This window comes from Stigmatopora nigra, chromosome 13 (assembly GCF_051989575.1).
Source record: "Stigmatopora nigra isolate UIUO_SnigA chromosome 13, RoL_Snig_1.1, whole genome shotgun sequence".
NCBI lineage: Eukaryota > Metazoa > Chordata > Actinopteri > Syngnathiformes > Syngnathidae > Stigmatopora > Stigmatopora nigra.
The window spans coordinates 8869744-8884278 of NC_135520.1; the positions used below are offsets into that span (position 1 = coordinate 8869744).

At 39.4% G+C, this 14535-nt stretch overlaps 1 protein-coding gene and 2 long non-coding RNA genes across 6 annotated transcripts; 2 read left to right on the forward strand and 1 right to left on the reverse strand.

Annotated features, from left to right (window-relative positions):
* The first annotated feature begins 1298 nt into the window (after positions 1–1298).
* Positions 1299–7869, forward strand: ythdf2 (YTH N6-methyladenosine RNA binding protein F2). Its single transcript, XM_077731301.1, has 6 exons — positions 1299–1514; positions 1746–1770; positions 2478–2557; positions 3020–4732; positions 6349–6414; positions 6867–7869. Exons 1-6 carry the CDS (start codon positions 1488–1490, stop codon positions 6888–6890), a joined length of 1935 nt encoding a protein of 644 aa, XP_077587427.1. The 5' UTR covers positions 1299–1487; the 3' UTR covers positions 6891–7869.
* A 1092-nt stretch (positions 7870–8961) lies between these two features.
* Positions 8962–12140, forward strand: LOC144206844 (uncharacterized). Of its 4 annotated transcripts, none has more exons than XR_013328448.1 (7): positions 8962–9102; positions 9458–9606; positions 9786–9878; positions 11224–11484; positions 11622–11674; positions 11739–11896; positions 11952–12140. It is a non-coding gene; the product is annotated as an uncharacterized LOC144206844 (long non-coding RNA). The 4 variants fall into 4 exon arrangements; XR_013328450.1 differs by having other exon boundaries at positions 11973–12140; XR_013328451.1 differs by having other exon boundaries at positions 8968–9102; positions 11224–11267.
* A 39-nt stretch (positions 12141–12179) lies between these two features.
* LOC144206473 (uncharacterized) lies at positions 12180–14388 on the reverse strand. The gene is made up of 3 exons (XR_013328371.1): positions 14348–14388; positions 13245–13322; positions 12180–13155 (listed from the first exon to the last, which is right to left on the reverse strand). It is a non-coding gene; the product is annotated as an uncharacterized LOC144206473 (long non-coding RNA).
* Between the last annotated feature and the right edge of the window lie 147 nt (positions 14389–14535).

Here is a 14535-nt window from a genome sequence, read left to right on the forward strand (position 1 = left end):
TGTATTCATTGAGAAAAAGTATTTAATTGAATTAACAAATACTTATTTGAATGCAAAAATCGAATATATCACTTTGAGAGCTAATTTGCACTTACCTTCTGTTTTTCAGGCTGCCTGACTAATGTTATTAATTTAAAATTTACACCATCCCCCCCAGAAGCAACTGGGCCAAAAATGGAGTCTCCGGAGACCCTCGTATAAGTCATGGGGGTCCCCTCGTGGGAGTTTGCTTTCCATGGACACGCGACACGTGCCGCTGTCCCCACCCCCTTAACCTTACACATTCGCAAAACCATGCACTTTCATACAATTGCCAAAAGGCCACAACTAAGTGTGTGGGCAGAAAAGGCACTAAACAGCACCTATCATATGACTATGATAAAAACTATATCTAACTATAAAACAGACTTTTGGTGAAAGAAAAGCCATTAAAATGAGGTTTGTTAAGCAGCTTGGCAAACTACTGTACTGGCCTGAATATAAGACAGTGTATTTTGCATTGAAATAAGACTGAAAAAGTGTTGTCGTCTTAAATTCGGGGTGTAGATGTTAGACACATTCACAATGCTAGATGGCGCCAGATATTATTGAAGTGAATGCTGAACATTTTCATGGTTAATTATTTTTTTTAATTGTAGAAGGTATACATTAGTCATTGACAAAAACAACAATAGCAACAACAACAACAAAAATCAAGAAATGTTGCAGGAACAAAATTTCACAATCTGTGTTGACAATGACCATAAAATAATAATAGTAATAACAATTATTTGCAGGAAACACCATATCAGTGCACCTATCTCTGTTTTGACTACCTGCTTACCTACCTGAATGTAATCTTGTCAATCTTTCTTAAGAATAGAACTTTTCTATTAATGTCTAATAATTATTCATGACATGCAGTACTACCCTTATACCCTTGTTCCACCATGTGGCAAGGTCATGCAATTACATGTTTTATTATCATTATTTTTTTATTTTTCCGTGCATTGGATTATCTGCCTAAATATTTTGACAGCCTTATAAATTTATGTTCCCATCTGCACCAATTAAAACTTATGTTAGAAAACAAAATATGTTCACTATTGACAAGAAACAAGGGAATTGTGTAAAATGCTTTAAATTAATTCTCATTTGGTTCACCAGAATAAGTATATATATTCTTTTATGTTTCTTGTTTATTTATTTAATTAAAAAATACAATAATGTTATACTTTTGGTGTCTAGGCCCCTATTGTAGTAGTCCCTCCGCTCCCGAGGAGGGCGCTCGTCTGCTGTAACAAAACGTCATCCCGGAGCTGACGAAGCCGCCCAGCCATGTTGAGAAGTCTGTCAAGCAAAGTGCAGCCCGCCATTGTGTAGACACCAAGCAGGCTCTGTTGGGAGATAGGGGCGCTCAGCTCAACAATTTCACCCGTAACTACGCAAAATTCTCCAGCCTGCCGCTCGTAGTGTACTTAGGGAGTCTGCTGGGGGAATAAAAAGACATGTCAGTCTACAGCCTCCTCGAACAGGTAAAGAGAGGCATTTTCTGAAGCAATTTGAAGCATTGCGCGGCGGCTGCAGCTAGCGAGGAATAGCTTAGCTCGAGAGGCAAAAAGCGGCTGTGGCTAAGTAGTGCAGCAGTAGGCCTTGACCACCTGCTAAACGGAACTGACTGCTCAAGCTATTATCTCTTCATCAATTTTTCCCCTTCCTCTTTTCTCATAAATCAAACCTTCATGAATCACCTGGACCCAATCCAGAGACCGAAAGGCCAAGCAAATAAAGGTAAGAGATTTCTCTTCTTGACCCTTTTTGGCGATCACTTGTTTAGACTTGAAAGCTCGGATTTAACGTGTGATCGCCACTTTGAAACGCTGCGTTGCCCGTTTTTTGACAACACGCCTGTTATGTACGTCTCGGGGAAATACACGGGGCCTATATTCACCACGTTTTGAGGCGAAAGTTGGCTACATAATGCCCGGCAGAAATCCCCCCTTTCCTCGCTAACTTGCTTTGTATCGCGATGACACGTGTGCGAGGGAATTGCCTCCCACGCTATCCCGATCGCTACCTCACATTGTAAACGTTAATGTTGTATTACAACCTCCGAATGACTCTAAATGAACACGCCGAGTTAGTAAAGTGAACGTGAAAAACACTCCTGGCGTTCATTCCCGTCCCTTGTTTGCTTAGCATGTTAGCCGCTAACTGGTTGCTAGGTTAACCCCAAATGACACGTCTTCCACGCATTTGTTTCAAGATTACAGTTTACAAAGACAGACATGCACACAAGAAGTAGCTAGATAGGTTCGTAAGTAGGTTTAATTATGCGCAGGAGTCTTCATGTTTACGCCTATTGCATAAACACTATAGAAAACAAAGCCAATCCAATTTACTTGCTATTTATGAACATCCAGCATTTAATGTTGGCTGTTTTCATACGATCCTGTAATGCCACTTATTAATTATTGTTCTCTTTTGTGTTTTTGTAGTGCAAAACGGAGCTGTGACCCAAAAGGATTCCTTAAATGATGATGAGTTTGAGCCTTATCTGACCACTCAGGCCAGACAGGTAAGCACTGTAGCTCCTTTTTCTTTTGACGGGTGCCTTTTATTTTTTATGCATTTGCCTTCAAACCAAAAGTTGCTGTGCAACATGAAATACATAAAATAATAAACTGAAGACATCCCCAGCAAACTATTTTCAGCTTAAAAAAGAAACAGTAACTTTGCCTCACATAGCCATTTACAAAAATTAAAAGATTTGATGAACTTAGCCCATTTTAACCCACGATAACAACTTCTAGAATCTTTCTACATTTTCAGGACATTTACATAAAATGGGTAAACATCTTTATATTACGTAAGAAAAATATTAAAGATTTTCCTTAAACGAGGACAGTATAACGCCAGGGAGAATTTACTTGGATCTTATAGTGGGTCAGCTCGGTGTTGTCCTGCATCTCATAATCGCACATTTCCTTACTTTGTACTGACCAATGACTAAAATGCCTCGTCTCGCTCTCCCTTTTAGAGCAATGCCTATACGGCCATGTCTGACTCCTACATGCCCAGCTATTACAGCCCCTCCATAGGATTTTCCTACTCCCTCAACGAGGCAGCATGGTCTACCGGCGGAGACCCTCCCATGCCTTACCTGGCCTCATACGGACAGTTGAGCAACGGGGAGCCCCACTACCTCCCGGATGCCATGTTCGGGCAGCCGGGCCCCCTGGGAAGCAACCCCTTCTTGGGCCAGCACGGCTTCAACTTCTTCCCCAGCGGCATCGACTTCTCGGCGTGGGGGAACAGCAGCTCTCAGGGACAGTCGGGCACGCCGCAGAGCTCCGGCTACAGCAGCAGCTATGCCTACGCTCCCAGCTCCCTGGGAGGGGCCATGATCGATGGACAGTCCCCCTTTGCGCCCGCTGCCAACGAACCGCTCAATAAGGCGCCCGGTATGAACAGCCTAGACCAGGGAATGGCGGGCTTAAAGATCGGGGGCGCGTCTCCGGGGGGCAACGGGGATGTGGCTCCAAAAGTGGTCGGCTCCGGCTTACCGGGAGGAGGTCCTCTCGGTCCGGTGTCTTCTGTCGGAGTGCCCGGCATGCCTCCCGTCTCCATCGCGCCCGCCAAGCCTGCCTCGTGGGCGGACATCGCCAGCAAGCCGGCCAAGCCTCAACCCAAGCTGAAAACCAAGGGCGGCATGGCCGGGAACAATTTGCCACCTCCGCCCATCAAACACAACATGGACATCGGCACGTGGGACAACAAGGGCGGCAATGTGCCTAAAGCGGCCACGCCGCAGCAGCAGCAGGGCCCCCCGATTCCCAGCAACGGGCAACCGCCCAACCAGGCGTCTCCCCAGCCTGGAAGCACGGCGGTGGGGAACCCTCAGATGCCCCTCAGCAACGGACAGCTGGTACCTGCTGTTTCCCAGCTGGGGCAGCATCAGCTCCAATCCAGTGGGCAGCCCGGAATGGCTCCGATGCCCCAGCAGCCTCTCACCCAGGGCCCTCCGCCGCCGGGTCAACAACAACAACAGCAGCAAGCGGGCCAGCCCACCCGCTGGGTACCCCCGCGGAACCGGGCCAACGGGTTTGGGGACGGAGGCGGGCCCGGTGCAGGCCAGTCGCCTCCCACCTCGGCTGGAGTGGGCATGGTTCCTGGGGTGCCCTCTGAGCCCCACCCAGTCTTAGAGAAGTTGCGTATGGTCAACAACTACAACCCCAAGGACTTTGATTGGAACCCCAAACAGGGCCGCGTGTTTATCATCAAAAGTTACTCGGAGGACGACATCCACCGCTCCATCAAGTACAACATCTGGTGCAGCACGGAGCACGGCAACAAGAGGCTGGACGCCGCCTACCGCTCGCTGGGCGCCAAGGGGCCGCTCTACCTCCTGTTCAGCGTCAACGGGAGCGGGCACTTCTGCGGCGTGGCCGAGATGCGCTCGGCCGTGGACTACAACACGTCCGCCGGCGTGTGGTCTCAGGACAAGTGGAAGGGGCGTTTTGACGTACGCTGGATCTTCGTCAAAGACGTTCCCAACAGCCAGCTCAGACACATCCGGCTGGAAAACAACGAGAACAAGCCGGTGACCAACTCTCGGGACACGCAGGAGGTGCCGCTGGACAAGGCCCGGCAGGTTCTCAAGATCATCGCCGGCTACAAACACACCACCTCCATCTTTGATGACTTTTCGCACTACGAGAAGCGCCAGGAAGAAGAAGAATGTGTGAAAAAGGTAACGTTGAATCTCGGGAGGCCATGAAAACTCGACCTTTTGGTTGAAATTTGGATATTAGTAGCAGGTTTGCTCAGGTTGTTGGACGGGATTTTCCGTGGCAACAGTTAAACAATACTCGACATAAACTCAGTTGCTGTCATTAGAATAATAGATTGTCCTTAAAAAAAGACTCCCATTTGTGTTCTGGCAAATGAATTCAAGAATCTACACATGCCTGTTAGCTGTCCAATTAATCTATTTACTTCTCTGGGACCTTCTAATAAGCTTTTCTGCTAAAAGCACAGTTCTTCATGTTCTGTTCCCTTCTGTTACACTCTTGACTGCCATAATATGAATTTGTGACACCGACAGTGGTAAATTTGTTCCTTCTGAAGTATGTTGGAGTAATGCGTCAACCAATATCCCAGTCTTGTATGTCAGAAAGGAGAGCCAGGTTTAGCTGTAGTTGTTTTGGGGAGTTGCGTGCTTACAGCATCTCCATACAGGTTTTTGAAAACAAATTGTCTCTTGGTCTCGTATAGAATGAAATGTTTACATTTAAAACTACTATTAAAGGCAGTTCTGGCCATTTTGCAACTTGTTTGCAGGCTTGCAGTCTGCTTTGTTACAAAGCCACTAAGTTACCTTTTTCCCAAATGTATGACAATGGAATTAAAGTTGATAAAAAGGCTCAAAGGCAGTGTCGTTATCCACTTGCGATCCAAGACCCAACGCCCCCCTCCCTTGACTTTTGGCACTAATTAATTGGTTATAAAATCTTCCTTTTTATAAATAGTAAATATTTTCTAGATGTGTGGACAGAGATCTTGAATGTCAAGTGTCACATTAATTAATTTGACAGGTACGTAAGTATGATGGATCATCTGGGGTTTTCCCAGAAGTACAATAGAGAACACTTACTTTCTATTTCTAATGCTTATGTATATCAGAAGACTGAATATTTTCACTATAATTGTGTGTTAGCCATTATTTTCCCAATTTTTCTATATTAGTAGGGAGCAAATATTTTTGGAAGTTATTGTTTGGGTTTTGGTTGCTAGTTGAAGTCTGTCTTCAAATGTTTCTCTTGTGCTCACAAGCCCAGACATAAAAAGAGTTTTTATAATTTAAAAGTATACGACTGCATTTTTGGGTAAACATGGCACCCTTGAAACAAATGCAATAACATTTTATTTGTATGCACTCCATATTCCACATACCACATATGGTGACATCCAATGCAAATGATCTATTGTTGCATTGAACTAAGTATATTTTGGTTCTCTTATTTGGTTGGTAGCAGGTTTTTACCAGTCATTTATTGCTATTTTATACCACTTTAAACTCTGAGCACTCTTTTTAAAAATAATTATCTATACAGTACTAGATTTGGCTGGTGATTTTTTTTATACAATGATTTGGTTGTCATAACTGTTGAAATGCTAGCTTAATAATGGATGTCGTTAGGGTTAATCTAACGTAAAATGTTAAAAATGGTCTTGTTACAATCGTAAAATGTTTTTTTTTAATATTGACAAGTTTTGTCATTTTAGTTAATTTTAGTTCTTGCCACTTTGCAAAGAATTAAGTGTCTAAAATTACCATCTTTTTCACCTGGATTGTTTTTGTGACAGGTGGAGGTCCAAGGCAGTGAGCCATATCCCAACAACCCAAACAACAGGAGCCACTACAGACTGCAGGTAAATTCACCTTGACCCTGTCTAGAGCTGGATGATATGACAAAAAATATCACAATTTAGAAAAATATATATAAATATAAAAATATTACAGGCTGGTTGGGTGGTGCAATTGCAGTTTCAAATTATTTAATTTTTATCCAAAGTTTTTAATATTGTTGACAAAGGAATTCACGATAATTACAGTTATCATTTATTTTATCACCCAGCTCTAACCTCGTCCTCTCATTCAGATTGAACTAAAGAGCAGTCGCTGCGCAATTGTACATACTTTGACTGGAAAGCTTTATGCAAATTAAAATTCCCAAACTAGTGCCAAAGGAAATAAAAAAGAGAAGCTCAACTAAGCATAAAAACTGCAAAGGCGACCATTTTTCTTAAGATGGTTAAAATCTGATTTGTCATTTTTTTGGAGACTACTTTTCATCATTTTAAAGTTTTGTTTTTCCTTTCAGGATCGCCAGGGACGGATCAAGTAACAGTCGGTGATTTTTGTCAAAAAGACTGCAAAGCCCCCCAAAATTCTCCCCAATCCATCTACCCGCCCCTTCTCCCCAGCCAGCCATTGCGTCATCACCGCCACACATCTCTTTATTAAGAAATCCTAAAACGGGCTAAAGAATTAACCGAGGATGAAAATAAAAACACAATGAAGACTTTCTTGATTTCTTTAGACTTTGAAGACTTACTTGGAACTCGTAGTAAAGAAGAAAAAAAACAAAAAGTGAGACAAACTATTATTCCTAGGACTACAATTTAATGCATAGCATCTTTAGGTGAACTCTTGTTTTGCCATTCCACTGCATATGCTTCTTATGCCCCCCCTTTTTTTAAAATAAAAGGATCACCTTGACTTTTATTATGATCCAAAAGCAGGTTTGTATAATGGTCACCTCCACATTAGCTCAAAATTGTGTCCCCAGATCGCAAGTGGGACAAACACGTATCATTTCTGCATCTTGTTGTCTGAAGTCACATGGACACGGATTATTTTTTCTTTCTTTTTCCCCCCTCAGCAGATTGCCACAGTCAATCATGTTCTTTATGCTCGTCTGCCTTTTTTTTTTTAAAAGTTCTGTCCTTCTAACTTGTCATTTTTTCCCCTTTTCTCTTGGAGGTGACTTCAGAATAGCCTTCCATTTTTGTTTTTTGCATGTGTCGGGACGGATCGCGCCGTGAATGTCTAAAAGGGAGATGATTAAAGAAGAAAGCGCTAAATTGTGATCATTTCAAAGAGACCCAGCTAACTAAAAGCCTTTGTTGGACTTACTTTCTATACCTTTATTTTCCTTGGACAGCATGAGTCATTGTTGCAATGGGCTGCATTCTTTTTGGGGTATTTTTCTTTCTTTATTTGTTGTTCTTTCTCCCTTTTCTAATGACAGCGATGCGAGTGGCCTTGCCCCGCTCTTTCTATTAATCAATTCCAAAGTAATAAATGTGGTATATTAAGCAGAACCAGTGTGTATTTCCATTGTTTCACTTATATGCTGAAGAATGTCTTTCATATTTTAAAACCCGTCCACCCAATCCATTGCTTTTCACCCTCATGTTCTTCTCTACTAACCAAGCCCTGTCGATGCTATGTCTTTACCCACTTTCCATTTCTTTCTGCTTAAACCTAACATAATCAAATTAGCTTCTATTGTTTTGTTGTTTCTGCAAAATGACACTTAGATTTTTGACAAGTTTCGACACAAAAAAATATATTCAAGGTCCTGTTTCAGAACTACTGGCTTTTATTTGTGGCAGAATAAAGATGCTCCAGGAATTTATGTTTGTCCATTTGATTTGTCCACGCTAACTGTCTTACTTGGTGTAGAATGTTTATATATTTGGATTACGTTGTTCCTCTGCTATATGCTTGTCATTTGAGTTGTAGTTCACAATGTGGCCACAAGAGGGAGTCACGGTATCAGATTATTCTAATTGATGAATTGGAAGCTAGTTAAATACTACCGATCAGTGGTGGACCGTCAGGCACTGCTGGCCTAAAAAATATCTGAATCACAGACTGGTGTTAATTATATTTTGTCCATGAATACTTATTAAATAATTCCAATTTGTCTGTCAGCTTCCTTTCATTGCTTTTCCCCTGGTTGCGCTGCTTTCATCATCAGTAACATCATCATTGCTCGCTATGGGCACACATCAGTATCACACCTGACATAAGCAGGTCCATGTCTACTATACATAAATAATTTAGTAATAATAAAATGTAATGATTAATCTCTGAATCGGTGGTTGAGTGGTTCGCGCATCTATGAACAAAACATCTTCATTAATACCATTAGAATATGCACAAATCTTACTGAACTGTGACCTTATTTTATACATCTGTCCTTCTCACTTCGCATTCTAGTTTCATTTCAAACTATTATATTTAAAAAAATAAAGTAAAAAAAGCCGAGGGCGTTCCCTGATAGACGTCATATTAGTGCGCCGGAGGTGAAATAGACAATGGCTCAGTGGGTAAGCCACTAGACTCTCACCTCTGTGGTCCTGGGTTCGAATCTAAGTGCATGCAATAATTTTCCCAATATTATTCAGGTAAATGAATGAGATAAATTTAAAAGTACTACTGCTTTCTCTCACAGGGTGGTGGCCCAGTGGATAAGTCATCAGTCTCTCACATCTGTGGTCCTTGGTTTGAATCCAAGTGCATGCAATAATTTTCCCAATATTATTCAGGTAAAAGAATAAGTTCTACAATAAATGACTAAGTGTGATCTGGGTATGAAAAGAGACAAAGCAACAAATACTACAGTTTAATATTGTCCTGGGTTCAATTCTCAGTGCCGGCAAAGATTTTCCAAATATTCAGTTAAAAAGAATAAGTTAAAATGCCTAAGTGTTTAAGTGTATAAGTATTCAGTGGTGGATGAAGCATTTTGTCCAAAAAAGTGTTTCACCCAATTTCCTTGGATAAAACGTTTCAACACCTATGCCGAAGGCAGTTCGGAATATAATCTTTTACATACACACACTGACTAATGCACGTTATTATGAAAACAATTTCTATTTTGTGTTTGTCTATGTTTAATAGGCGTGGCCGAGGTTAGAGTTCAAATAGTCGATGTCATCCAGCAAAATGGCGATTGAGACTGCACGGGCGTGCACTGCAGAGCTGCTCAGAGCTGACAATATGACGAAGAATGGCTGACAAACTTCTCACAAGACGTTGCTGCACATGTTGTATGTCGTCGTTTGGGGATTTCGAAGCCCCGGTTCTCATCTTATGAGTGATCGTTGACGGTAGCATGCTCCGTTTGCGTGATGCAGCCATGACAGCAAAATGTTTGCAAACAAATTGGCTGCATTGCGTTGCCGATCGCTCTTTGTTTTAAAACTAATCATTCCTTTGTGTGTTTCAGTCCCTCAACGAGCACCACCGACTACTGGGAAACATCAAGAATGTGGCCGAAACGACCAGAAAGGATCAACTGGTCGACGCCATAACAAAGGGGGTATTTTTTGAATAGTTCCGATTTTCTCCGTTTAATATTTAAACTTCAGCTTTCAGTATTCAAGGATTTGCGCAATTGGCTCGCTTTTCATCATGATGCATTCAAATTTTGAATGAAATCACTAAATGACTTTGCGTTTTTTAATTGCAAAAATCTGTGGGTAAGTCACCCACACAAATGCATTAGTGGATGCGAAAGGAATTAACAGCAATCCCTCGATTATCGCGGACCGTGATAAATGGAAAAACTGTAAAGTAGGGTCAACCCAATTGAATTTAATTAAAAAAATACTATAGTGGCAAGTGGGGTAGCTTCCGCTTGAGTTTCAGTGTGGCTTTTCACATTTTTCTGATTTTAAAAAAGTAATATGCCATGTAGTGGCACTAGGCACTTAAATAAATAATATAATTTTAGCCCCTTAATTTTCTTTAAGACCTTCAGGGTTAAACAGTAATCCCTCGATTATCGTGGTTAATGTATAAAAGACATGGCTGCTATAAAGGAAAAATTTAAATTAGGGTCATCCCTATTGAATTTAATTTAGAAAACATACTATAGTGGCAAGTGAAGAGTACCTTCTGCTTGAGTTTCAATGTGGCTTTTCACATTTTAAAAAAGTAGTCTGCCATGCAGTGGCACTGAGCACTTAAATAAATTATATAATTTTAGCCCCTTAACTTTCACAAAGACCTCTAGGCTAAACGGTAATCCCTTAATTATCATGGTTAATGTAGACCAGACATGTTGCCATGAAGGAAAAATTTAAAGTAGGTTTATGCATATTGAATTTAATTTTTAAAATAAATACTATAGTGGCAAATAGAGAAGTAGCTTTTCACATTTTTCTGAATTTAAATAAATCATCTGCCATGTAGTGGAACTGCTAATATTTGATGGATTAAAACAATCATGTACTTTTACCCCATTAACTTTCTTAAAGACCTCAGGGCTTGGATCTTTTAACTTTAAATGTGGTTTTGACAAAATATAAGTGAGGCATTTATTCAACCATAGTGCAGGGGTCATTTTTGACTCGCGTATGGTAAAATAACTTTTTTTCTTGGTGTAAGAAGAGAAAAACAAGCATTTTAAGATAATTATTTTTTAAGAATGAATAGATTTTAAATGATTGACTGAAAAACTCAAGGCAAAAGTATGTAGCCCCAAATGTTTTATTTTTTTTCAAAATAAAAGATTTCCCCATTTCTGGTAAAACCTTCCTTGCGAATGTATAGATTCTGGTGTAACATCCAGCACTGATCTATGCATTTTTTCAAGATAAAAGTTGAGACCTTGCAAATGTTTTTTTTACTTAACTGTATATTGACCCTTTTTTTGTTTCCAGAATTCCACCCAAGTTGAGATGGACTACACCACTCCCTGATTCTGGTAAAATCTCACTTGCAAATGGTTAAGATAAAAAACATTTGCAAGGTCTTGCCTTTTATTTTGGAAAAAAAAAATGTAGATTAATTCTGGTGTAACATCCAGCACTGATCTATGTATTTTTTTTCAAGATAAAAGGTAAGACCTTGTGAATATATTTTTTAGTCAACCATTTGCAAGTGAGGTTTAACCTGAATTGGGAGAATTTCACCCAAGTCAGGTAAAACCTCACATGCAAGGTCTTTCCTTTTATTTTGAAAAATGCATAGATTGGTGTAATAGCCAGCACTGATCTATGCATTTTTCAAAATAAAAGTTGTCCTAAACTTGATATATTGACCTTCTCTTGTTTTACAGAATTCCACCATTGAACAGATAGCCTCAGACGCCTAAATTTTTCAAAATAAAAGGTAAGCCCTTCTCATTGGTTTTTTAACTAACTTTGTGCCTTAACCCCTTTTTTTTGTTTTCCAGAATTCCACCAGGGGGTGGAGAAGATTCGATTTTTTACGATGCTGGACCAACAACGGGAACCAATCTACAAACTTTTTCAAAATAAAAGCTGGAGCTTTTATTTTCTGGATTTCCTGCTGGTGACAGGAGGAACTACTTCAAGTTTTTCAAAATAAAAGGTGAGCCCTTCTCATTGTTTTTTGAACTAAATGTGTACTAACCCCCCCTTTTCAGTTTTCGAATCTTCTCCACCAGGGGGTGGAGAAGATTCGATTTTTTACGATGCTGGACCAACAACGGGAACCAATCTACAAACTTTTTCAAAATAAAAGCTGGAGCTTTTATTTCCTGTATTTCCTGCTGGTGACTGGAGGAATTACTTCATTTTGCTCAAGTTTTTCAAAATAAAAGCTTTTAAATGTATGCATGTGTTTTGTCTTTAACAAAAGATGCAAGTCACAATCAAAGTTAAAATATTTTATTTACAAGTAAACATTTTAAATTTGGATAAAACACTTAGAAAAATAAAATAAAATAAATGAACAAAAAAAAGTGCAATAAACACTTAGAAAAAATAAATGAACAAAAAAAGGGCAATAAACACTTAGAAAAAAAAATGAACAAAAAAAAGGGCAATAAACACTTAGAATATTTTTTTTAAAAAGTTGGGGGAATAAACACTTAGGCAAAAAAAAGATGGTGGAATCTTTGTAGGAAAAAAAGCTGGGGGAATAAACACTTAGGCAAAAAAAGATGGTGGAATCTATGTAGGGAAAAAAGCCGGGGGGATGAACAAAAAAGCTGGGAGAATAAATCAAATATCCAAAAACAGGGGTATATATACTTAGCATATATTTTCTTTAAAAGTTGGGGGTATAATACTTTTTTAAAAAGTTGGAGCAATAAACATTTAGATTTTTTTTAAAACAGCTGGAGAAATAATATACTTAGGATTTAATTTTTTTTAAAACCAAGGGGAATTTAACATTTTTTTAATAGTTGAAGGAATAAACCATATTTTAAAAGAAAGTTGGAGCAGTTAACACTTAGAATATATTTTTTTTATAAAGCTGGAGAAACTATATATATTTAGGATTTTATTTTTTTTTTTAAACCAAGGGGAGTAAACACTTGGAAGAAAGAATAAACACTAGTCTTGTACTTGAGAAAAATCTACTTTAACAAATGAAGTTTCTAATCTTTAATAATATCCTTGTGGACTTTACCTATATAAGAGATCACAACACCAACTTATGTTCAGTGAAACCTCACCATAAAGATCAGATATCACATCATGGAGTTCCACAAGATTATAATATTTAAAGCTTTTATTTAGTTTGGATGAAGACTTGGATACTTTGCAATAAACAAATACGTTAACCTTTGAGAAGCCTGCCAGTCATCTCTGAAGTGCAGATAAGTCACAAGTGACATGGACCTGAGGTGTACAAAGAAGAAAACAAAACTTAATATAGAGAATCAAGATTCACCAAAAAGGCTTAATGTTTTCTTTTGAATTTATTTTACCTTGATCTGGCCCAATCTCCTCTCCTTTAACCTTGAGGGCGTGTGTTCTGGGCACTCTGGAAGAGCTGCATCCGGATGCTAAAAAGAGAGAACTTGATTTAACCAAACTAGTTGGGAGTTGCAAAATGGAGAAATCTTACAACAAACTTAATAATATACAATCAAGATAATGAATAAAAATAAGTTAGTGACTGCTACATGCTATTCTTTTCCCTTTTCAGACAAGGCTATTAAATATACACAGTAGCAATAACAGTTAGAAGAAAGTTGACGTAACCATTTTTGTATCAATATTTTTTATAGTGTGAAATCAGAACAATTACAAATTGGAAATGGCACTCGTGCTGGAATCTATCTTTACATCCAACATTAGTTGTACCACTGGATGTAATTTAGGAGAGCATCTACCCATCAAACAATACTCATGTTGCTAAATCTGACAAAAAACTTAGTAATATACGATCAAGCTAATAAATGAAAATAAGTTAGTGCGCCGTGTTGTGCTTTTCTTTTCCCTTTATCAGACAAAGTGATTACATATACACAGTAGCAATAACAGTTAGAAGAAAGTAGACGTAACTATTTTTGCATCAATAATGTTTAGAGTGAAATCAGAACAATTAAAAATTGAGGAGTTTAGTACAGATAAGGCGATTAAATATACACAGTAGCGATAACAGTTATAAGAAAGTTGACATAACTATTTTGAATCAATAAAGTTAAGTGTGAAATCTGTTTACATACAACACAAGTCGTGCCACTGGATGTCATCTAACCATCAAACTAACTATACTTACATTGACATCTCGACTTTGTTTGATTAGATTAAAAGTATTTCTACACGACGGAATAATGGACAGAAAACGGACAATACGGTTAAAGCCAAATGAAAAGTGTCGTCGTGTCACTATTGCTAAAATAGCTAGTCAGATGCGGCACACATCTGGATAGGAAAAGGATCTCAAACCTCAATTGTCGACGGTGTGTTGAAGCTGGCATTAAAGTAACAGATTAACCGGCGTTTTGGGCTCAATCGATTACTAATAAGTCTCACGATGGCGTGATAAAACGCACTTAAGACCGTAAAACGCAAGAGAACTTACCTCGTTCGGATGCACGTGTCTGGACCGCCGGAAGAGAAATGGCTTCCTGAAAGAATGAGGTACCGCGCATGTGCCAAATTTAACAGCTGGTTGGCCTACGCACAATAGCTGTTTTTTTGTTGTTGCAGCCAACAACTACTGCCCTCCTGTGGCGTGGCGTAATTTTTCAATTACCACGCTCATACAGT

Bases quoted from the DNA above. Each gene is read 5' to 3' on its own strand.
- ythdf2 (XM_077731301.1), top strand. From the start codon at position 1,488: ATGTCAGTCTACAGCCTCCTCGAACAG. The intron at 1,515-1,745 runs GTAAAGAGAGGC...GACCCAATCCAG, and splicing joins TCTACAGCCTCCTCGAACAG to AGACCGAAAGGCCAAGCAAA. The intron at 2,558-3,019 runs GTAAGCACTGTA...TCTCCCTTTTAG, and splicing joins TGACCACTCAGGCCAGACAG to AGCAATGCCTATACGGCCAT.